Source organism: Saccopteryx leptura, chromosome 8 (assembly GCF_036850995.1).
Source record: "Saccopteryx leptura isolate mSacLep1 chromosome 8, mSacLep1_pri_phased_curated, whole genome shotgun sequence".
Classification (NCBI taxonomy): domain Eukaryota; kingdom Metazoa; phylum Chordata; class Mammalia; order Chiroptera; family Emballonuridae; genus Saccopteryx; species Saccopteryx leptura.
Genome location: NC_089510.1, coordinates 52,418,636 through 52,443,091, shown reverse-complemented (window position 1 = coordinate 52,443,091; position 24,456 = coordinate 52,418,636). Strand labels below are relative to the sequence as shown.

Below are 24,456 nucleotides of genomic sequence, written 5' to 3'. Positions count from 1 at the left end.
TAAATCCTGGCAGCCTGACTCAGTAACTCACGCTCCTAACCACTTGGCTACTGGGCATTGTTAGTAGTTTTGTCTGACTCAAACAGATGATTATGAAGAAGAGGAGGAAAAAGGTCAGAAAAGAGATTAAAGCAAATTAATAGTCTGAAATATGAGGCTAAAAATTATGGGCAAATAAACAATGGTGAATATTCCTAAGTATAAAAAAGGTCATTTCAAAGTGACAAAGGAGCCCATGCACCAAGAGAACAAAAAAAATCCTAAATATTTATGTACCACTTAATAACAAGCTTTAAAATACATTAACAAATGATAGATCTAACAGGAAAAAGATACAAATTCACAAATATAGTCAGAGATTTCAATATCCCTCTCTCAATAATTTATAGTAAACAAAAAATCATAAAGGTTATAAAAGGTGACTTGAACAATATCAAGCAACTTGATCTAAAAGACATTTATAGAACACTCTATCGAACAACAGAATACATGTTCTTTTCAAGTGAATGCAGAAAAATGACTAAGCATAGATCATATTCCAGGGGAATAAAACATATCTCAATGAATGTAGAAGAATTAAAGTCATACAAAATTTAGCATCTGGCCACAATGAAATTAAATCAGAAATCAGTAACAGAAAGATATTTGAAAAATCTCTAAATATTTAGAACTATTTAATATATTTCTAAACAAACTATGGATCAAAAAAGAAATCAAAAATAAAAAGCATTTTGAGGCCCTGGCCAGTGGTTCAGTGGACAGAGAGTCAGCCCAGCATATGGATATCCCAGGTTTGATTCCCAGTCAGGGCACACAGGAGAAGCAACCATCTGCTTCTCTCCCCTTCCCCCTCCCCCTTCTCTCCCTCTTCCTGCAGCCAGTGGCTTGACTGGTTCAAGCATCAACCCCAGGTGCTAAGGATAGCTCAGTTGGTCTGAGCGCATCAGCCTCAGGTGATAAAAATAGCACAGTATTTGAGCATCAGCCCCAGATGGGGGTTGCCAGGTGGATCCCAGTCAAGGCACATGCATGAGTCTGCCTCACTATCTCCCCTCCTCTCACCCAAAAGAGTAAAAAAAAAAAAAAGGCATTTTGAACAAAATAAGAAATACAATATATTAAAATTTATTAAATGTAGCTAAAGCAGTATTTAAAGGGAGGGATATAGTACTAAATATCTGCATTAGAAAATAAGTTCTCAAATAAATGACCTCAAATTGTATCTTAAGTATCTAGAAACAAAAGAGCAAATTAAACCCTAAGTAAGCAGACAATAAGAATAAAGATCAGAACATAAATCAATAGAATAGAAAACAAAACAATAAAAAGACAAAGGAAAAGCTAGTTCTTTGAGAAAATCAAAATTATAAACTCTCATAAGTCTGGTCAAGAGAAAAATGCAAGAGACAAAGAATCACCAAGATGAGAATGGTGACACCACTACAATTCTACAAACATTAAACGGATATGGAAATATTGACTTTATGCAAAAAATTAAATAACTTAGGTGAAATGGACAAATTCTCTAGGTTTCTTAAAATAAAATAAACTACTAAAACTCACTCAAGAAAAAACAGATAATATGAATAACCCTACAGCCATCAAAGAAATTGATCCATAGTTAAAAAACCTTCCCACAAAGGAAACTGAAGGCTTGAAAGTCTTCAATGTACTATTTAAAGAATAAAAAAATTCTATAGAAACATTTCCCCCAAATTAAAAAAGCAGTAACACTGCCCAGTTTATTCAATGAAGCCAACTTTATTCTGAGAGAAAAACTAGTAAAAAATATTACAAAAAAAGGAAAACTACAACTCAATTCCCTCATAAACACAGATAGAAAATATCTTAACAAAATCTTAGTAAATTGGCCTGACCTGTGGTGGCGCAGTGGATAAAGCGTTGACCTGGAATGCTGAGGTCGCCGGTTCAAAACCCTGGGCTTGCCTGGTCAAGGCACATATGGGAATTGATGCTTCCAGCTCCTCCCCCTTCTCTCTCTCTCTCCCCCCCCCTCTCCCCTCTCTCTCTAATAAAAAAAATGAATAAATAAAATCTAAAAAAGTAAAAAAAAAAAAAAAAAAAAAAAAAAAATTATCAAAAAAAAAAAAAAAATCTTAGTAAATTGAATCTGACAATATATAAAAAGGATAATACATCATGACGAACAGGGGTTTATCACAGAATTGTAAGGTTGGTTTAATATTTGAAAAGCAATCAAAGTAATTCACCACAAAGCTTTTAAAAATAAAAATCATTCAATTATCTCAATAAATGCAGAAAAAGTATTTGACAGAATACAATTTACATTCATTATAAAAACTACTCATCAATCGGAATATAAGGGCATTTTCTCAACCTGACAAAAAAGCATTTAGAGAAACCCTAATTAATGTTTTTGGTGTTTTTTTTTTTTGTTTTTGTTTTTTTTTTTTTGAGAGAAAGAGAGAGAGAGAGAGACAGGAAGGGAGAGAGATGAGAAGCATCAACTAATAGTTGCAGCACCTTAGCTGTTCATTGATTACTTTCTCTTATGTGCCTTGACTGGAGGGCTCCAGCAGAGCCAGTGACCCCTTGCTCAAGCCAGCAACCATGGGGTCATGTCTATAATCCCACACTCAAGCCAGCGACCCCGTGCTCAAGCTGGTTGAGCCCACCCTCAAGCTGGTTTCGAACCTGGGTCCTCAGCATCCCATGACGACACTTTATCCACTGCGTCACCACCTGGTCAGGCTTGTTAACATCATATTTAACTCTGAAAGAATGAACGCTTCCCCTGCTAATATCAGAATCAGGAACAACACAAGGATATCTACTCTTGCCACTTCATTCTTTCAGGATATTTTTGTTAAGCAGAGAATTCTACATTTTCAGTTACTTTCTTTTATACTTTAGAAAATATCATTGAGAATATCATTAAGTTGTCCACTGGCTTCCATGGTTTTAAAAAAGAAAGAAGAGGAAGAGAGGAAAAGGAAAAGAGGAAAAGAGAGAGGAGAAGAAGGGAGGGGAGGGGAGGGGAGGGGAGGGGAGGGGAGGGGGAGATAAAGAAAAAAGGAGAAGAGAGGAAGACAAGGACAGGAAATAAGAAAGAGAGGGAAGAGAGGGAGGAGAGATTCTGATGGTTGGCATTCATGTAGTTTATTTAATCTCTTCAGGTGCCTGGTTATGTATGATCGTTTGCCAAAGATTCTATTTTCAAAATCTTGTTGCAGACATAATTTGAAGTTTATGAGACCATTTCTTCTTGGAGAGATATTTGCTTCTGTCAAGATTTTTGGAGCATAGCACGGTGGAATTAGCTCAATCCAATTTTAGAGACCACTATGATTCAAAGCTAGGCTGCAGTCCCAACAGAAGCCTGTCTGCTCCATACTCCTGCCTACCCACATTCCTAGAGGACAGACACCCGAGGTCCTAACCCAAAGGCGGGGATGGCAGCGCTCATAAGGTTCACCACCTTGGTGGGCCTTGTTCTATAACCCCTGTCTCCCTAGTCTTGAAAGGCTGTCAGCATTCCCTCCAGATGTAGTATAAGCCCAAAAGTTGCTCCAAACATTGGACTCAACTCCCTGGGCGTCCACCTCCCTCTGTATCCCATTAATTCTCAGTTATCTTGTTGTATCACCAAAGACTTCAGGAAAATTCTAATTTAATTTCTACATTATATATTAGACCTGTACATTCTACAGAATATGTACATTCCACTTGGCTTTTCTACATGTATTTAGTGGAACTATTGGTCTGAATTAACTACTCCATCACTACTATTAGTAGAAGTCTTCAAAGTAATAACCCCTTGCTTATAAGTGATTTAAAAACTGAAATATAATCCACATAGAATAAAATTCACCTTTTAAAGTGTATAATGCAGAAAATTTTATATTTACAGAGTTTTCAACCATCATAATTATCTAATTCCACATTTTCATCACCTCAAAAAGAAACCTGATGACCACTAGTAGTCACTGCCTATTTCCCTCTATTCCTTCAGCTCCTATCAAACACTAATCAATTCTTTGCATCTATGACTTTGCCTATTCTGGACACTTTGTATAAATGAAAATTTAAATATGTGTCCTTTTCTATCTGGCTTCTCTCACATAGCACAATGTTTTTAAGGTTCATAAACATAGTACCATGTGTCAATATTTCATTCCTTTTTATTGCTTAATACTATTCCATTGCATGGATATACCATATGTTGTTTATTCATTTATCAGTTGATGGACATTTGGGTTGTTTCTATGAATGCTGCTGCTATGAACATTATGTACACATTTTTGTTTAGATATACACTTTTAGTTTTCTGAGTTATGTACTTAGGAGAACTGCTAAATCATATAGTAACTCCATGTTTAGCTTTTCAAAGAATGCCATACTATTGTTCAAAGCAGGTGCATTATTTTACAACCCCACCAACACCATATGAGGGTTCTAATTTCTCCATACCCTTGCTAACACTTCTTATTGTCTTTTTTATTTTAGTCATCTTAGTGGGTGTAAAGTAGTATCTCCTTATCTTTTTTTTTCATTTCACTAATGACTAATAATGTTGAGCACCTTTTCATGTACTAATTAGCCAACTGTACATTTTCTTAGTATAAATGTCTATTCAAATCCTTTTCCCATTTTAAAATTGGATTATTGTCTTTTTATTGTTGAATTGTTATATATTCTGGATATATCATGTATACATGATTTACAAATATTTTGTGCCTGTGCATTTGTCTCAATTTCTTGATAGTGTCTTGAAGAACAAAGAGTTTTAATTTTGATGTATTCCACCTTCTCTATTTTTCCTTTTTCACTGTGCTCTTGGTGTCAAATCTAAAAAACCACTGCCTAATACAAAGTCAACCCCTTCTTTTATTCTAGGAGTTTTATAGTTTTAGCTGTTAAATTTAGGTCTTTGATCGCTTTGAGTTAGTTTTTAGTTTGTGAGTGGGAGCTCAACTTCATTCTTTTGTATATGAATATCCACTTGTCCCAGCATCATATGTTGAAAGACTATTCTTTCACTGTTGTCTTGGTATTCTTGTTAAAAATATATTGACCATAATGCAAAGATTTATTTCTGTAGCCTCACATCTATACTGTTGAACTATATGTCTATCATTAAACCAAAACCATGTAGTCAAAGAATCAGCTTTTGGTTTCACTGACTTTTCTCTAATGTTTTTCTATTTTATATTTCATTTTCATTTATTTCTGCTTTAATCTTGATTTCCTTTCTTCTTGCTTTAGGTTCAATTTGCTTTTCTTTCCCCAGTGTCTTTATATGGAAGGTTAAATTATTTGAGATTTTTCTTATTTTTTAAAAGAGCTATTTATAGCCTGACTGGGTGGTGGCGCAGTGGATAGAGCGTCGGACTGGGATGCAGAAGACCCAGGTTCGAGACCCCGAGGTCGCCAGCTTGAGCGCGGGCTCATCTGGTTTGAGCAAAAGCTCACCAGCTTGAGCCCAAGGTCGCTGGCTCCAGCAAGGGATCACTCGGTCTGCTGAAGGCCCACAGTCAAGGCACGTATGGGAGAGCAATCAATGAACAATTAAGGTGTTGCAATGCGCAAGGAAAAACTAATGATTGATGCCTCTCATCTCTCCATTCCTGTCTGTCTGTCCCTGTCTATCCCTCTCTCTGACTCTTTCTCTGTCTCTGTAAAAAAGTAAAATAAAAAAATAAAAGAGCTATTTATAGCTATGAATTTTCCTAAGCACAGCTTTAGTTGTTTTTCATAAATTTTGATAGGCTGTGTCTCCATTTTCATTCATCTCAAAATACAAATTTCCCTTTTGATTTCTTCAACTCATTCATTACTTAGAATTGTATTATTTAATTTCCACGTATTTGTGAGTTTCCCAAATTTCTTTGTTATTAATTTCTCATTTCATTCCACTGTGGTTATAAAACTTACTTTGTATTATTTCTATCCTATTAAATTTATGAAGTTTTTTTCATAGCTTAGCATAAGGTTTATTCTGGAGAATGTTCCGTTTATACTTCTGAAGAATGTGAATAATGTATTTTTATTGTTGTAGTGTTCTATAGAGGTTTGTTAATTTATGTTGCTCTTTAAACCTTCTATTTCCTTGTTTATCTTCTGCTTAATTCTAACCATTATTTAAAGATGGGTATTTGACATCAACTATTTCTATTTAATCATCTATTTTTTCCTTCATTTCTGGCAGTTTTGCTTCATGTGTTTTGAGGGGGTTTTTGTTGTTTAGAGAGAGAGGAGAGGAAGAGAAAGAAACAGAAGCATCAACTCATTGTTCTCTTTAGCTGTGCCATTGACTGCTTCTCATTTGTGCCCTGGGCAGGGCTTGAACTGGCACCTTCAGGGGCTGAGCTGGTGCACTGGAGATTAAGCCCTGATCAGGGCTTGAACCAGTGACCTTGAGGTCAAGTTGGAACCCAGGATCAAGCCTGCGACCTCAGGATCAGTGACCCTGTGAGGTCTAATATTAAATGTGCATGTACTTATAGTTGTTACACTTTAAGGCACTGACTCTTTTATCACTATAAAATGTCTTTCTTTGTCTCCAGTAGCAATTTTTGTCTTCAAGTCCATTTTGTCTGTTATCAGAATAGCTACTTCAGCCCTCTTTTTGGTGCTTTTTACATTATCCTGCATCATTTTCCTTCCTTTTGCTTTCAATATAATTGTATCTTTGAATTTTGTTTTGAGTTTAACCCACTCTTACCATCTGACTGGATTGGAATGTTTCATCCATTCCATTTTGTAAATCCATTCACATATATAATATTATTGCTATAATGGATTTATAGCTGCCACTTTGCTTATTTCTACATGCCACATGCCCTTTTTTGCTCTATTCCCCCTGTATTATCATTGCATTAAGTTAAAAACTGCAGCAATTTCTTTATTTTTTTTTACCATATTTTGAGTTATCTGCTTAGTGGCTGCTACAGGCCTCAAAATATACATCTTAACTTACCAGAAACAGCTTCAGATTTATACCAACTTAATTCCATCCAGTAAACTACAGAAACATTATTCCTATATAGTTGAAATGCCTTGCTCTCCCTTTTACAGCATTATTGTTACAAATGTTACATTTATAAATATTACAAACCCAAAATACATTGTTATAATTATTACTTTATATAATATTCTGTCTTTTAAAAAAGCTAAGAGAAGAAAGGACAACTATAATATATTTATATAGGTTTGTTAATATTCTTATGATTTCTGGTTTTCTTATTTGTTCCTGTGAATTCAAATTAAAATTACCACCTGGAATACTTCCTTTGCCCAGTGCAGCTTTGCTCCCATCCACCTCCTGTGTGCTATTAGAAAATATATTTCATTTCTGTATGTTATAGGTCCAAACAATATGTACATTATCTTATACAATTGCCTTTTAAAAGAAAAATGCACTTTTACTACCTTTTATAATTACCTTTACCATTGCTCTTTCATTTTTCTTGGGGGGGGGGGGGGATTCAAATGATTGTCTGTGTCTCTTGCTTTCAACCTGAAAAACTTCCTTTAGTATTTCTTGTAGAGAAGTCTGCCAGCAACAAATTCTCTCATCTTCTGCTTACCTGCAAATGTATTTATTTCAGGTTCAGTTTTGAAAGATACAGGATTCTTGGTTATCAGGAGTTTTTTCCTTTTGAGTATTCTGAACACATTATCCTACTACTTTTAAGTCTTCATTGGTTTTTGTTGAGAAGTCACTTGTTAATCCTTTGAGGAGTACGAACATTCATGCACATTGTCATGCCTCCTGACCATCCAGAGTATGATCGTAACAAAAATTTTTATTTTAAAAATGTGTAAGGCAACATTAAAAAAAGGCAAATGTATGTTCTTCTTGTTTCCATAAATTGGTTATCAAACATGATTTTAAGTTAATAAAACTGTAACTGGAACTAATTTTATTTTTTGAAAAAAGACTCACTCCTGGGGGTCAGTGAGCATGAAAAAAACTCACTACTCAAAGGGTTAATCTTTTGGGGGCTCTCTTGTAAGTGGTGGGTTGTTTTTCCCTTGCTGCTTTCAAGATTTTTTCCTTGTTTTTGTCTTTCAGCATTTTAGTATGGTTCATCTATTTGTAAGTCTCTTGCATATATCCTATTTAGAGTTAAATGAGCTTCCCGAAGAAGTACTGGTACATTAATGTTTTTGAGTAAATCTGAGAGCTTTTCAGCCATTATTTCTTCAATTACTTCTTCTGCTTCTTTCTCTTCTCTTCTTCCTGGTTATCCCATCATGCATATGTTAGTCTGCTTAATAGTGTCCCATATTTTTCTGAGGTTCTGTTCTTCATTCTTTTTTTCCTCTGTTCTTTGAAGCATAATCTGTATTGAGCTATCTTCGAGTTTGCTAACTCTTTCTTTGGCCAGTTCAAATTTTCTACTGAGCCCCACTAGTGAATTTTTCATTTCACCTGTATTTTTCAATTCCAGAATTTCCGTTTGGTTTTTCCTTTATAATTTCTCTTTGTCTATATTCTCTATTTGATGAAACCTCGTTGTCATATCTTCCTTACTTTTTAAATTATGGTTTCCTTTAGTTTTTTTGAAAAGAATTATAATGGTTTCTTTAGAGACTTTGTCTGTTATATCTGACAGCTGGTCACTGTTGTAGGAAGTTTCTATTGCCTGCTTTTTCCCCTAGGTCAGTGGTCGGCAAATCGTGGCTCATGAGCCACATGCAGCTCTTTGACCCCTTGAGTGTGGCTCTTCCACAAAATACCACATGCGGGTGTTACCTCAATAAGGAATGTACCTAACTATATAGTTTAAGTTTAAAAAATTTGGCTCTCAAAAGAAATTTCAATCGTTGTACTGTTGATATTTGGCTCTGTTGACTAATGAGTTTGCCGACCACTGCCCTAGTGTATGTATTATAATTTTCCTCTGCATGCACTGTAATTTTTTGTTGGAACCGGACATTTTAGATAACATACTGTAACAACTCTGGGTACTCATCAACCTCCTCTCCCCCAGCACTTGTTATTCTTATTTGCTTGTTTAGTTGGTTCCTGACTGGCTGGATTATTTTATTGAAATCTGTTTCTGTTTTCCTTCCATAATTTGTATTAAATCAAATATGAAGTGTTAAGTTCAGTCCTGAATGCCATATTTGAAGAATACTAACAAATAAAAGGTATACAAAGCTTCCAGGATAGGGAGGGTTTCAAAATGCCATAGACCAAAAGGCTAAGGGTACTGAGGATATTTTATACGAAGCTGACAGGACTAATAGGACAGAGAGGACACAGAGTTGCTGACTTCAAAATTCTGAAGTGCTGAAGAGAGGAAGGTAGAGATCATAGAACAGACAAACAGACATTATAGGAAACAGACTTTAGCTCAAATATAAGGAAGAATTTTTTTAAACAAGCAATTCAACTTATGGCCTATGCTATCTTAAAAATAATGAGGCTTCTACTTTTAAGCTTAAGTTTTCAAATTACAAAACTATATTCCTTCTTTGGGAGGAGAGGTATGAGTAGATGATCACATTTTCTGTGGCAGTCAAAAACCCTGGCCTTAAATATAGCCAGCCATTTTGATATAATGTCAAGTACTTTACATGCCTATAAACATATGTCACAAATAAACTACTACTCATTTCCACAAACATATGTTTACAAAGAAACCTTAAATGTTTCCCTACCAAACAGTTCCTCTGAGATTGCTATTTAAAGTATTTTCCTGCTTAGTCACAGGTCTGGTAGATTACTACATAAACCACAAAGAGAAAGGATTACTTTGAACTTCTACATTCTCTCATATACTTGCTTTAAAATACTAAAATAAAGTAATCCATTTTCAAGAATTCCTCAGTTCTTACACAATATTCTTTAAAAAAAAATAACTGAGGCCCTGGCCGGTTGACTCATTGGCAGAGCATCAACCTGGCATGGGGATGTCCTGGGTTCAATTCCTGGTCAGGGCACACATCTGCTTCTCCCTCCCTCCTCCTCCCGTCGCTCTCTCACTCTCTCTTCTGCTCCCACAGCCATGGCTTGATAGGTTTGACTGCATTGGCCCCAAGCACTGAGGATGGCTCCATGGAGCCTCTACCTCAGGTGCTAAAAATAGCTTGGTTGTGAGGATGGCACCAGATGGTGGTTGCCAGGTGGATCCTGGTAGGGGCGCATACGGGAGTCTGTCTATCTCCCCTCCTTTCACTTGGAAAAGAAGAAAAAATAAAATAAAAATATAACAGATCCAGAACTCACCAGAAGAAATCTTACCAGCACCTTTATAGTCAACAGAAAATGCAGGTGTGACTCCATTGGCTGACCCCAGTTCACACATGGAAATTTGATAAGGGGGTCTCAGCTTGATTTCCATCTGCATGTCAGAAAGATTTATCTTTGTTGAAAGAGACCTGGGATTATTATATCGCTGCTTGGTCCTCTGAATGAAGTTATCTATGTAAAATAAAAATAAATTTCTTTGCAGTCATTTATTAATTAAATTATTTGAGAGTTTGAGGTTTATGGGTAGTAAATTTTACAGATAAACTGTTTGTTACCCAAAACTGTTCAGTTGTCATGGAGTGTTTAATATTATTTATGTTTAATGGTTAATATATCATGGAGTTCTCAGTTTCTCACTCTAGAAATTATACTGTAGAAATTAATAATTTAAAAAATAAATGACTTAACACTATGTGACTGTGAAACTATTACTATTTTATTCACTTCAAGGAATTACTTTGAACTTCTTCAACAAAACAATAATAGCTTTAATCTTTAAACCAAAATCTTAATTTTTTTAGGGATTCAAATTATAAAATAGTATCTTTATCAGTTGTAATTACACAAGAACATACACTCTAAACTGCATGTTATTACAAACTTGTTTTTTTATTTATTGCTTACACCATTAGAATGTATATTTTAAAAAATAAATTTAATGAAATATCTTACAAGATATTTCCTAAATAACCTTCCAATTTTATCTCACTATTTATAAGTTGGTTTTACTACTTTTTCTCTTGTACATCTGAAGTCAAGCAAACTAATGCCCATAGGCCAAATCTAGCCTGCTGACTGCTATTTTTGTAAATAAAGTTTTATTAGAATATAACTACATTCATTCATTTCTGTATAGCCTATGGCTGCTTTCCAGCTATAATGGCAAGGCTGAGTAATTGTGACAGAGACCATATGGTACTTAAAGCCTAAAATATGTACTATATGGTCCTTTCCAGCAAATGTTTGCCAACATTAAGCAAGCTATAAAAGATTATCACATAAACACAAAATTCTGATCTCTGGCTTATAAATTTCTCATTGAGAAACTATCCTCTGGGATTAATCCTCTGCATCAATAATCAAAATCCCCTCCACAGCTCAAACACATTTTTTTCTAATATGCATCTATATGAATACATTGCCATAATTTATAGACCATTGTCAAATTAGTCTATCAAAAGCAAGGTAGTGAAATTTTCTGAGTTGTTCCCCTTTCCCGGCCTTCCCCCCAATGTTAAATAAAAGAAATTGCTTATGACTGGCTGGAGACAGGACAATGAAAAGGAAAAACAATCCAGGCCCTTACCAAATTCAATGAAACAGTATGGTCTGACAGCAGTGTTTGTCTTCATCACGTTGTAAGTAGTAATGAACTCCTTCTGAAGCTCATCCAGGAAAGAGAAGGCCAGAACATTTGGGTAATTTTCAGTGCACAACATCATGTAGCTCACGCCCAGAGAGCTAATAAAACTACAGTGTAAAAAACATTGGTTTTAAAATTTCAAAGCAAATCAAGGTAATTTGTTGCTTTTTAAGACTGGCTACACCATAAACTGCTGCTATAGTGGCAATGGAGATATTAATATTATATATTACAGCAAAAAATAATTAAAGAAACTAAAATATAATACTGTTTTCAGTTGTGGTTTAAAAATAGTAGACAAAAAGAAAAAAGAAAAAGGAACATACCTACAGAGGAACACATATTATAGTTCTAACACGTAAGTTATTTATCTCTTGAGGTAGAAGGCAGGGGATATAAAAGAATATACAGATATGTAAGGGTTACAGATAGCTAAATGCTTAACCTTTCAACCTAGTGGAACTTAATCCTGTTTGAATCAAGAACTCTAGAGATTCTGATGAAGTTATGGACATTCTCCCTAGAAATGTGTTCACAATGCAGAACTTAGATCACATTTTCAGAGTGGTTACTGACCTCCTGAAGTCATCCAGTGAACCCAGAACCAAATCCTGTACTTCACATAGTAGTGAATTATGAACCATAGGAGAAAGAGAAATTTATGAGTTCATAACAACACTAAATAAAAGGGTTTGGGGGAAAGGACTCTTGCTTGCTTAGAGCAGAATGCTGAGTGCCAACTGGTGACTATGGAGGTAGTGCTAGGATTGGAAAAATCAGCACTTTGCAACCAACGTAATAAAGATTGGGCCACCCAAGGACAGTCAATGGATATTAGATCTAGGTGAAATTTTTGGTGAGAAACAGGAAATTTTGCATGGTTTTAAAATGTCTTCTCATGGATTGCTTATAGGTTGCAAAGGAAAAATATCTACTATACAGTAGAAACTTGACAACACCTTGACCAAGTACCCTAACATGACTATGAAGGGCAGATGGACTTCCTGTACCTCCAGATGAGATGTCCTCAGAAAGATATATCAGCTATATAGTATTCTGGCCAAGAACGCAAAATATTAATTTAATCATAAAGAACATCAGAATAATCAACATTCTATTTTAATAATCTCAATGTTGTATAAAAGAAATCAAGGCTTTGATTTCTTAATCAAAGAGCTACAACTAAATATACTATCTAACCCTAATCTAGTTCCCCTGGTAGAGAGAAGGTAAATGCTATAAAGGACATTCCTGGGTCAACTGAAAAAAATGAAAAACAGGCAGATTAGAAAAAAGTATGAAATTGATATTAAATTTACTAGAGCTAATAACTATGCGACAGTTAAGAGAATATCCCTAATTGTAGAAAATATACTTTGAAGTAGTTAGGAGTAAAGGACCATCTTATTTGTAAGTTTCTCTCAAATGGTTCAGAAAAAAATAAAGCAGAAAATAGGTAGGTAAAACTATAAAGCAAATGGAGTAAAATGTTAACAAAAGGTAAACCTGACAACAGGTAGTATTTGTAGTTTTCCTCTTTCTACAAATTTTCTGTAAGTTTGAAATTATAATATTTCTAAAAAGTTAAAAATTCAAAACTAAAATCTACATTAAGCACTGAAATATTTAACCATGTTCTATTGGGGGGAAAAAAACCTTTCTAGAATAAAGTATATACCCCCCTATAATAAGTGGAGCATGGGACACAAATTAACCCTTCTTCATGAGTCGCTTAAACATTTCTTTAAAGTACTGTCAACACAGCCAGTCTAGATCAAGGGCAGCAAATAAAGCATACAGGCTGTAATTCCTATTCTATCACAGCCATCTTTACTGCCAAACTCTGACCTATAATTGGAATTCCCCCCCCTTTTTTCTTTAATAATGTAGAAGCAGAGTTTATTAATTTAGAATATATATATTCACATGATTCAAATTTTAAAAGAATAAAAATGAAAAACACTGCACTTAAAAGTGTCTATCCCCACTGCTACTGCTGCCCAAAGATACCCAGTTCTCTGTCCCTCACAGAACTTGTTATTAATTTCTTGTATATTCTTTTAGTAAGAGTTTATGCATACCTAAGTATCTTCCTTCCTTCCTCCCTTCCTCTTTCCCTCCATATTTCTTTCTTTCAAGACCATCCCAGGCAGCCAAATGATGTGGGGTTGGCACCTATTAATTAATCAATTACGAATAGTGTGGGATATACTTCTGGTGAAACTGTGCTGCTCTCAGCCTTCTGGAAAAAAGTGGAATTCCTTTCTGAAGTTCCACTTAATATACAGGGTGGGGCAAAAACAGTTGTGATTATGCAAAACAGTTTATTCTCATATTATTATTAATTATTGTATTATTTTCTAAATGAACATCTAAAAACCTACTTTTGTCCCACCTTTCTGGTCATTTGATGCAATATTTTTCAAACTATAAGATGGGACTCATTATGTCATAAAATTAGTTTAGTGAATTACACACAGCATTTTCCTTAAAATCAAAATAGAATAGAATAAAATCTTAGAATGCATATTGTTTCATAAAACTTGTTTTAGTTTCCTATCTGTATATAGGTAGTGTTCACAAAATAAAATGTACCTCTTCTTATGAGTCACAGTCAATAAAGTTTAGCTATAACATACTATATTTTTAAAAACTAATAACTAAATTAAAACCCAAATTATGTTTTGCCAAGTAATATTTCTCATTCCAAAAAAATCTTCACTGTCACTTTCAAAATTCTGACATGTCATTAGCATTCAAATATACCCGACAATAATTTGAATTGGAATAGAACACCATTGGTGATTGGCTTCCACACACTAGGACCTCCCAAGTGGCTAGCTAGATGTTATTTCATTATCCTTCAATCATATGACTGAAGCTTTTGGACTCCATTCTTTTTATTAGGGCATGGTTCTTTCTATATTTCCATATTAATAACAGAGTGAACTACAGGCACCTACATGACAGTTTATTCCAAATGGTTTCTTTGCCTGCACTAAATTTAACTAGGGAATTGTATGTGAAACAAAGGAAACCCTACGTTTTTAAGACTGCATGCTAGCATTCTCAGGGAGTCTTTATTCCAAAGTCTGTATTTTAATATAATTGCATGATACTCTTTGAAAGGGCTATAAAATGTTCTATAAAAGTATGATTTTTTCACAATGAATTTAGCCTTACAATGCTGTCTTTCTTTGAAATGTAAAGCCAGTTTCCCAAAAGTACACAGTGTTCAGTTGACTTACCTTTGTTATCAAAAACTTCTGCTTTTTCAGCTCTCACTAGGACAGACCAAAAGGCTCCCACCATTCTGAGGACCACCCATACAAAATAGAATTTTTGTTTTTGTTTTTAAGTGAGAGGAGGGGAGATAGTGAGACAGACTCCCACATGTGCCCCAACCAGGATCCACCTGGCAACCCTGTCTAGGGCCAAGGCTCAAATCAACCAAGCTATTATTAGCACCTGAGGCTGATGCTATCAGATCAACCGAGCTATCTTCAGTGCCCGGGGTCAATGTTCAACCAATCAAGTCGCTGGCTGTAGGAGAAGAAGAGGAAGAGACGGGGGAGAGGAGCAGATGGTCACTTCTCTTATGTGCCCTGACAGGGAATTGAATCAAGAAGGTCCATATGCCAGGCCAACGCTCTATCCACTAAGCCAACCAGCAGGCTGAAATAGTTTAAAGTTACTACATACAGGCCAGTTTGTTCATGCTTTAGCCTGTCCATCAGGTTCATTTAGCTCACATTTTATAAATAATCTGGTCATTGTCCTTCTATCTTGAGGAGGAAGAAGAGAAGTAGTAGTTATAGGAACAGGCAGGTACAGTTTACAGACCACTTAATATGAACACAACCCTTTGTTAAGTGCTTTATATATGTTGTTTAATTTCATTCTCCTAATAAAGGGGTATTGCTATCTTCATTTTACAGATGAAAAAGCTCAGGAGGGCTTAGTAATTTACCCAAGGCCACACACCATTAAGAAACAGAGCTGGGACAAACTTAGTTCTAACTCCACAGCCACATTCATTCCACAACACACCAACTTCCCTATGGAACACGTAAACCATTTATGTCCTAGTTCATCAACTTTTTTTTTTTCTTACAAAGATAGAGAGTCAGAGAGAGGGACAGATTGACAGGAACAGAGAGAGATGAGAAGCATCAATCATCAGTTTTTCGTTGCGACACCTTAGTTGTTCATTGATTGCTTTCTCATATGTGCCTTGACCGTGGGGCTACAGCAAACCAAGTAACCCTTTGCTTGAGCCAGCGACCTTGGGTCCAAGCTGGTGAACTCTGCTCAAACCAGATGAGCCTGCACTCAAGCTGGCGACCTCAGGGTCTCGAACCTGGGTCCTCCGCATCCCAGTCTGATACTCCATCCACTGCGCCACCACCTGGTCAGGCTCACCAACATTTTTTAAATAAAGTTTTCCAAGCCACAAATCAATCTCTATTTTTTCTCCCAACTTGAGGATTTTGGAACTTGTATCAGAAGAATATTTGGGAGGTCCTGGCATCTTCTCCACTTCATCTGATGCACCTACAGTCCTCCCTCTTTGCACTGTAGTCACACTAGTCTTGTTTCAGATCCTCAAGGATACCAACTCACTCCTAGCCTCCAACTCCCAATTTGAGAAGCTTCATGAATTGTCTTCTACATGCTCCAGTTCTGACCTGGTTAACTCCCACTCATCCTTCAGTTTTTAGAATTAAAGTCTATCCTAGAGCACACAATCTAAATTGATTCCACCCCCATGATTGTATCATAGAAACTGTTATTTCTCTCCATATAATCTACCCAATTTGTAATTACATATGTATGCATTTGTTGTAATGTCTTTCTCATTAAAATATATGATCTATGAGAGTAGAGACTGTTTCTGTATGGTTTACTACTATATTCTTAGCACCTACAATATTTTGTGTCAAGGGCACAATTAAGTGCTCAATAAATTAGTGAATAAATGAGTGCAAAGATGGCATCATTCACTCATTCATTTATACACTATAATTTATTGAGTATATCGTGCATAATTGGTCAGTCCAGCATATCTATCAATACACAAAGAAGCTCAATAAACATTTGACTAAATGATGTAATAGAGTAGAAGTTCACCTGTTCTTCCAGTCAGTGTTCCCAGAAGCTTTCAAGTTCAGGTCAGTGAGCCTTCAACATCCCTCCTTTAAGAGAGGGATGTTCTCAGGGACCATGTAGAATTACTTACTTCTGTAGTGAGTACCTCCAGATGGCTATACAGGCCTAACAAACAGGTAGGTCTGCTCTCTTTTTTATCAGTCATTACTAATCCTCACCAAAAAAAGAAAGAGTCCTCTTTTCTCTACCTTGACCACAATTTTTAAATTGTTTTATTCCTACTTTGCTCTAACTGCCTTTTTCTTTTTTATTTTCCTTCTATTTTGGGGCTTTGGTAACCAATGGGGTTTTGGTCTTTATAGCTCATTCGCTTTCCTCTGGCCAAGGAATTTATCCCACCTCACTTTATCTTTGGTTGCTCTCTACAGCATACACACTAGAAACCTCTTCAGGGCCTTCCAGGATCAAGTGTGTCTTGAACAGATAAGGCTGGCAGGCGTTCAAACTCCAGATAAGGGAGATTATCCCTTTCAATCACTTTGTTAAAAAGCCAATTCTATCATCTATCCAAGCAGGCCATATCTTAGGTCAGGGGTCCCCAAACTTTTTACACAGGGGGCCAGTTCACTGTCCCTCAGACCATTGGAGGGCCGGACTATAAAAAAACTATGAATAAATTCCTATGCACACTGCACATATCTTATTTTAAAGTAAAAAAACAAAACAGGAACAAATACAATATTTAAAATAAAGAACAAGTAAATTTAAATCAACAAACTGACCAATATTTCAATGGGAACTATGCTCCTCTCACTGACCACCAATGAAAGAGGTACCCTTCCAGAAGTGCGGCGGGGGCCGGATAAATGGCCTCAGGGGGCCGCATGTGGCCCGCGGGCCGTAGTTTGGGGACCCCTGTCTTAGGTGATTCCTAAAGTCCAGCAAAATAAATAAGTGATTTTAGAAGTTAAACTTTTTCTGGTAGCTAATTTTATGTAGGAATTGTCAAAGATATTTTATATATCACCAATTAAACACTGACATTATTAGGACCCTTTGGGCCTGCTACACCAAATTAAATAATTAGTGAAAGCAATGATCTTCCTCACAGCAAATAACAGAGCAACTAGCAGATGTCTAGCATTCCACTCTATAGACTCATGTCAAAGACAAAGTGCCTGACTGTCAGGCACTTACATTACGGTATTAGGAATGCACTTAAAACAATGATATACAAAAAAAGATAAGAAAAGAAAACTGCATTTTGTAGCATGCTAATTGACAATATACGTAGAAAAATATTTATAAATTGAGACAGTAATAATTAATATTTGCATGACATACAATTTTCACTCTGCAACTGTACTATTACGCATAGAAAATATGCTTATCCTTTGTAGCCACATCTGTCCAGTGAAAAGCTTTCCTGGGCAAAGAGAAGTTCTCCAGAAGACATGCCATCTATCCCTAATCTACTGTTAAATTGTTAACTATGAGAAAAATACTGTTTTTGAAACAGAACCTTCCAACATTCCACACTGAATACCAGTCTCTAAAATAAAGCACTTCTACCTTTAAATATAAAAAAGTTTGACATTATGAAAGCGAGTATACCTTATGAATTTTTAAAAAAAATCTAAACCAAATATGCCTTATAGGAAACAAGGTGAAAACAAAACTTTGCCATCAATAGAACAGTAAGGAGATAAAAGTGAGTGTGTACCACAGGCAGCATTCTACCATGAACTTCCTATTTTCAAACTTATTCTTCTCTTATGTGGCCAACTTTCAATTACCCTCCAATGGTGAAGAGCTAAGTCATGAATAAGCCATGAATAAAGACCCACTTTAGTCACTAATTTTAATCTCATTAAATAAACTATTTATTAATATTCAATATGTCAGGTGATGACAGCAATTTATAACAGTAAACTGGCCCTGGCCCGTTGGCTCAGTGGTAGAGCGTCGGCCTGGCGTGTAGGAGTCCTGGGTTCGATTTCCAGTCAGGGCACACAGGAGAGGCGCCCATCTGCTTCTCCACCCCTCCCCCTCTCCTTCCTCTCTGTCTCTCTCTTCCCCTCCCGCAGCCAAGCCTCCATTGGAGCAAGGATGGCCCGGGCACTGGGGATGGCTCTGTGGCCTCTGCTTCAGGTGCTAGAATGGCTCTGGTTGCAACAGAGCAACGCCCCAGATGGGCAGAGCATAGCCCCCTGGTGGGCATGCTGGGTGGATCCCAGTCGGGCGCATGCGAGAGTCTGTCTGACTGCCTCCCCGTTTCCAACTTCAGAAAAATACAAAAACAAAAACAAACAAAAAAACCCCAGTAAACTAAAGGAGAGTAAAATGATTTTTAAAATACTTTACTTATTGATTTTACAGAGAGGAGGAGGGTAGTGAGAAGTATCAACTCATAGTTGCTTCACTTTAGTTGTACTTTGCTTGGTTGTAGTATGTGCCTTAATCAAGCAAGGCACATACAAGGGTTTCGATCCTATGACCTCAGCATTGCAGGTTGACACTCTACCCACTGCATCACCACAGGCCAGGCTAAGATGATTTTAAATGGCCAAAGGTGATTATACCATCAGAACCTCAGATAAAATACAGAGCAATCAAAATTTGCCTTTGGCATCCTTCATTTCCTTTTCTGCAGTTAATCTCTCTCTCGGGTCACTCTTTCCCCACTAACCCTAATACCTTCATACCCCAAAGAATGTAGATCTTAGCTTTTTTAGATTATCACAGGTAATCCTTAACTTATTTATTGGTTAGTCTTCCAGAAGTCTACAGCACCTAGAAATCTTTTTCCCACAGAACCTATACTGTAAGAGTAATTAGGTTCCTAGACCAGATCATAAGAGTCTATTTAGTATACATATAAGGTACTGAGGATTTTTTCATAACAAACAGTTAAAAATAAAATATTATACACAAGACAGAAAAGTAGGAATCACAGCTTATTTTCCTCCTCCAGGTGGTTTGGTAGCTACTGATGGGTTGTATCCTCCTGCCATGCCACCTCCCCACCAAACACCTAGTCTCCAAAGAGACTAAGCTGTCCCGTTAATTTTAGACTTCACGCATACTCTGCTCCTCATTACTTCTCAACAACAACAACAAAAAAAAAAAAAAAAAAAAAAAAAGAGGGAGGGAAATTTCATTTGATTCTTTCTCCTGGTTAATTCCTATCTCCATAAAAAGTGAAAAGAATTAGGAATGCTCCCTGTCAGGAGAGAAGGATAAAGAGAATAACATAAATGCTGAAGACAAAAGACTGTGGTCCAGACATACTATTTATTAGTCCAGTGAATTTGAGCAAGTTTCTTTACATGCCTGAGGCTCACTTTCCCCATGTATGAAACTGGTAGTAGTACTATAATGGCTATCTGCCCCGCATCCCTTCCCTCCTTCTCTTTGGGAAATTATCTCAACCCCACTACCTACTCTATATGACTTCGGCAAAGCTGCCCATCAAAGGGGCGGACATGTGATCCAGGACCCAACTAAGAGCGCCTCAGCCCTCTGGCCATGTGTTACTCCAGAAATGGGGCACAACGCAGCAAGGCTAATAACTCCTTTTCCTGAACTAGAAAGGGAGAGGGGTTGCTCAGCTGGGATGAAGTAAGCCTGGGCTGCCTGTAAAGTGTTTTCCAGTATGTGAAGAATACCCATCTGCAAAAAGAAAGAGACTAGAAAAATGACAGAAAGATTCCTGATAACAACATCTGAGACCCTGGCTGCAGCCAACTCAGAGGTCTTCACAATACCCTTTTTTTGCTTAAGCTAGTATGAATTATGCGTCTGCCTGCCCTCAGCAATGGCAAAGAACTCTATTAGCCATTCACAGAGCTGTTGTGACATTTAATAACATAAGTAAGAGGACCTGACAATTGAGGTACTAAGTCATTGTTGAAGTTGCTACTACTGAAATCAGAAAATAATACCAAAGAGTAAAAGAAAAGAACTGCCAGAAATTAAAACTAAAGGCAGGTAAGCCTAAAATAGCCTTCCTGGCTGGAGGAAGCAGTCTGGGGACAGATGTGGAGAAAGTGAATCCTCAGGTAAGGAGATAATCTATGAAGTTAGTTCACAGCCATATTAGACTTCAAAAGAATTCAGAGTGAAAAAAAACTAAGGAATTTTATTTCTTGCACTAAATTCAGGAGTATGGTTGGCCTCCCAAAGAGGTTTGTCTTTTCACAATATCAGTGTCTCAATGTTTAAAGAGATCTCAAAATGTATAACTGTGATCTTTAAACCTCCAGATCAGTCTCAATGTTTTAAGATCTAAGATACAACTTTGTTTTCATACAGTTCATAAGTATTGCTTTAGTCATTTTTGTTTCCTAAGTCATGACATATGTTTACATATTAAAGACTGATGACAATTTAAGGAAAGTATCCTTCAACTTATGAAACAGATGATTTCCTTAAAATTTTATATGGAGAGAATTGTAATATCACTATGTAATATGAAAAGAAATCACAAAACTGAGATATGCACACACACCCTGCTCAAATCAAGGAGCTGAGTTGAATTTTGGAGAGAATGAAGACTTAATTCTATGGCACTCTGAACATGGCCAATGCCCCCCAAAACAAACATCCCTCACTGAGCAGCTACCATCACACGTGCAAGCACGTGCCGACACAAGCCACGTCCCACAGAATGTGCTCCATAAGTGGAAGTGCATGAAGTGCTCAGTCACTACAATCTGACAGAGTTCAGCATTTTCCCAATACACAGGGAGCGGAAAATAAAGGAATTTTCTCAATTTTAAATGTCACTCTCTTAATTTTTTTCCCCCAAAACTATTCAACCAGAATCTAATGTGAGGTATAGTTATCGAATTAGTTACTTTGTTTCAGTTGTCAGGTATTCTGCAAAGAGCACTTCAATTTCTATACAAATTTGGAAACCACAATGCTAAGAGAAGAGAAATAAAAAATAATATAAGCCAGGGAAGATCAATTATTTCAATGAAAAATGTATAAAGAAAAGCAATAAAAATAAAAAAATAAGTTAAAAATAAAGAAAAAAGTGATCTGTGAAGGAAGTAAGATCATAAGAGAAACAATAGTGAGGAGGGAGAAAGTGATTCAAAAGAGGTTAGTGAAAGAGTAGTAACGAAAAAGGCGGTTCAAAAGAGCTGGACAATAAGTTAGACTTTGAAGGGAAGAGCAGCTGTCAGAAACAGGGACAGGAGTGCAGACCAGCAGCAGGGTGACAGTTTCGGGCTATGCTATAACACTACTACTACAGACCTGTGAGTCTAATCTAGCGAATTCATGGTGATTCAAAAGAGGCGTTAGCCCTGGCCAGGTGGCTTGGTTGATTAGAGCAGTGGTCCCCAACCTTTTTGGGGCCACGGACCGGTTTAATGTCAGAAAATATTTTCACAGACTGGCCTTTAGGGTGGGACAGATAAATGTATCACGTGACCAAGACAAGCATCAAGAGTGAGTCTTAGATGGATGTAACAGAGGGAATCTGGTCATTTTTAAAGAATAAAACATTGTTCAGATTTAAATATAAATAAAACGAAAATAATGTAAATTATTTATTCTTTCTCTGTGGACCGGTACCAAATACCAGTTCACGGGGGGTTGGGGACCACTGGGTTAGAGCATCATCCTGATACACCAAGGTTGAGGGTTCAACTGCCGGGCTGGGCACACACCAAAATCCACCAATGAATGCATCAACAAGTGGAACAACAAACTGTATATTTGTCATATAGCATTAAAAACCTCAATAAACTAGAAATCAACAAATAAGACCGCTAATCAATGATAGAAAATATATAAAATCTAGGCTTCCATCATGAAGTAAAAAAAATTCTCTGTTGTTTAATCATTTTTTAAAGCTTAGCTACAAAAATAACATGAGGCATTTCTATGTGTGGCTCTGAGGCCATGTAAACTAGCTATTTCTTTAGACATTTCTAAATTGTTTTCTTAGATTAGACCAGATTAGACCTGTGATGATTCATCCCATTCCGAAACTTCCTTATAAAGTTGCTTTCTTCATCAAGCCATTTGCTTACACTAAGGAATATTATAAGAAAAAAGTCATAAAAAGCTCTTTATTATGGCTGCTGGAAGGATGCTCTCCAAATGCTATGCTGTTTTATGTACATCAGATCTCAGTAACATGAAAAGTAATGTTTTGATCAATGGACATTGTAAATCCTATAAATACGATCCATTATCCCCTTTTGTTTTGGCTATAAGGAAGCTCAAAGCCATATTTGGAGCCCATTCTATGAAATGAATAAACTACAAATGAACAATAAATTATTTATATCTCCAAAATGAAATGTTTGTATCTCCAAATGGAAATGTTACTTCAGTGTACTATTCTCTTACCTTTATTTTTTCCTTCATATGACTCTTTACCTGTACTATTCAAATTTTTTCTTTGTAAATTGAATTCACAACAGTTACACAGAATTAGAGGAATATTAAAAATGGTCTACATTCTACTATTAAGAGAATAAGGTTGAGGAACAGAAAAGATTTGCAAAAAAAGTTGTGTGCATGTTTTTTTTTAAGTACAGGGTATCTGCCAGAATTAATATACTACATATAAGCCAATGTTCTATACTGTTGGTATCTGTCTATAGTATTATACAATAACAGTAACTAAAACTCAGAATAACCCTGGGAACTAAAAGTGCCTCTATTAAATAATATATTTAAATGTTTCAAGTTTTTTCCTCCAAAATATAAGAGCAGGCTAAGACACCATTTTAGATATACTCACCATTACTATTTTGTACTTACGCCCTCAGAAAACCCAATTAAAAATAACAGCTCATTATCTTACTGTTACTCAGGTGATCCAGGCATTTATGGACATTTTCTATGGTTCTGTGTTGGGCCTCTCAGAAACTCAGTGAGCGTTCCTACTCTCTGTTTCAACTTCTACATAAATGATTCTAAAATCTCTATCCCACCTAGACTGGACCGCCTTGTCACAAACTTAATTAAATGCTCAAAATGGACCTTCATTATCTTGCTTTTCCTTTTCATCACCCCCTGGCTGGCCCATAAGTAACTGTTTCCAAAGAGCACCTTCTTCCCAATTTCGAAGTTTCAACTTTTGTTCCTTCCTTCTTCTCATCTCTGGTATTCCATGTTTCAAGCTTAACCGTCTCTCTTCCTGATGTGCCTTTATGGTTGGCATTTTCTTTTGCATTTGCACTTACATTTTACTAGTTCAGCCCTGAATTATAAGTTAACCTCTCCCCTCTCAGACTTCCCACTTCACTTTGTATTCCACTGTTTCAGTATTGCTTTGTTTTGTTTTTTTCAAGTCACCTCCCTCAAACCTAAGGTAACAGCTTCCTACAACCCATTACATCAAAGTGACATCTCTCAATCTAATCTTTCAGGGAAATCCAGGATCTGGCGCCACACTAATTATCTCACATTTCCCACAACTATCCCTAAATCACCATTCACTTCACCAGGCCAAGTAGGTTAATGTGACCATGGTGCTAAATCACATTTTTCATTCTACCTCTCCTCCCTACACCTGGAATGCCCTCCTCTCTGCCTTAGCCAAATCTTACTAATGCTGCAGGATGTGGTTCATGTCTTTTCTTAGTAATGAGGCCCTCTCTCTCTTCATTATATCCCATACAGACCTTGTTCTTATCTGATTCACAACTGTATGCACAATCACTATCAAACTTTCAGGAATTAACTATGCTCTAATTGTTTCACATGGATG

The 24,456-nt window shown here is 36.4% G+C and overlaps 1 protein-coding gene across 2 annotated transcripts in view; it reads right to left on the bottom strand.

Moving 5' to 3' along the window:
* The window catches only part of SEC22A (SEC22 homolog A, vesicle trafficking protein), a 65,268-nt gene that overhangs the window by 30,723 nt on the left and 10,089 nt on the right, over positions 1–24,456 (bottom strand). For both annotated transcript variants that reach the window (XR_010746844.1, XM_066347943.1), the window contains exons 3-4: positions 11,553–11,716; positions 10,223–10,417 (exon numbers count right to left, since the gene is read on the bottom strand). Coding sequence is in view for 1 of the 2 variants with exons in the window: in XM_066347943.1 (XP_066204040.1) it covers positions 10,223–10,417; positions 11,553–11,716 (359 nt within the window). In the remaining variant the exon portion in view is untranslated. The remainder of the gene's footprint in view (positions 1–10,222; positions 10,418–11,552; positions 11,717–24,456) is intronic.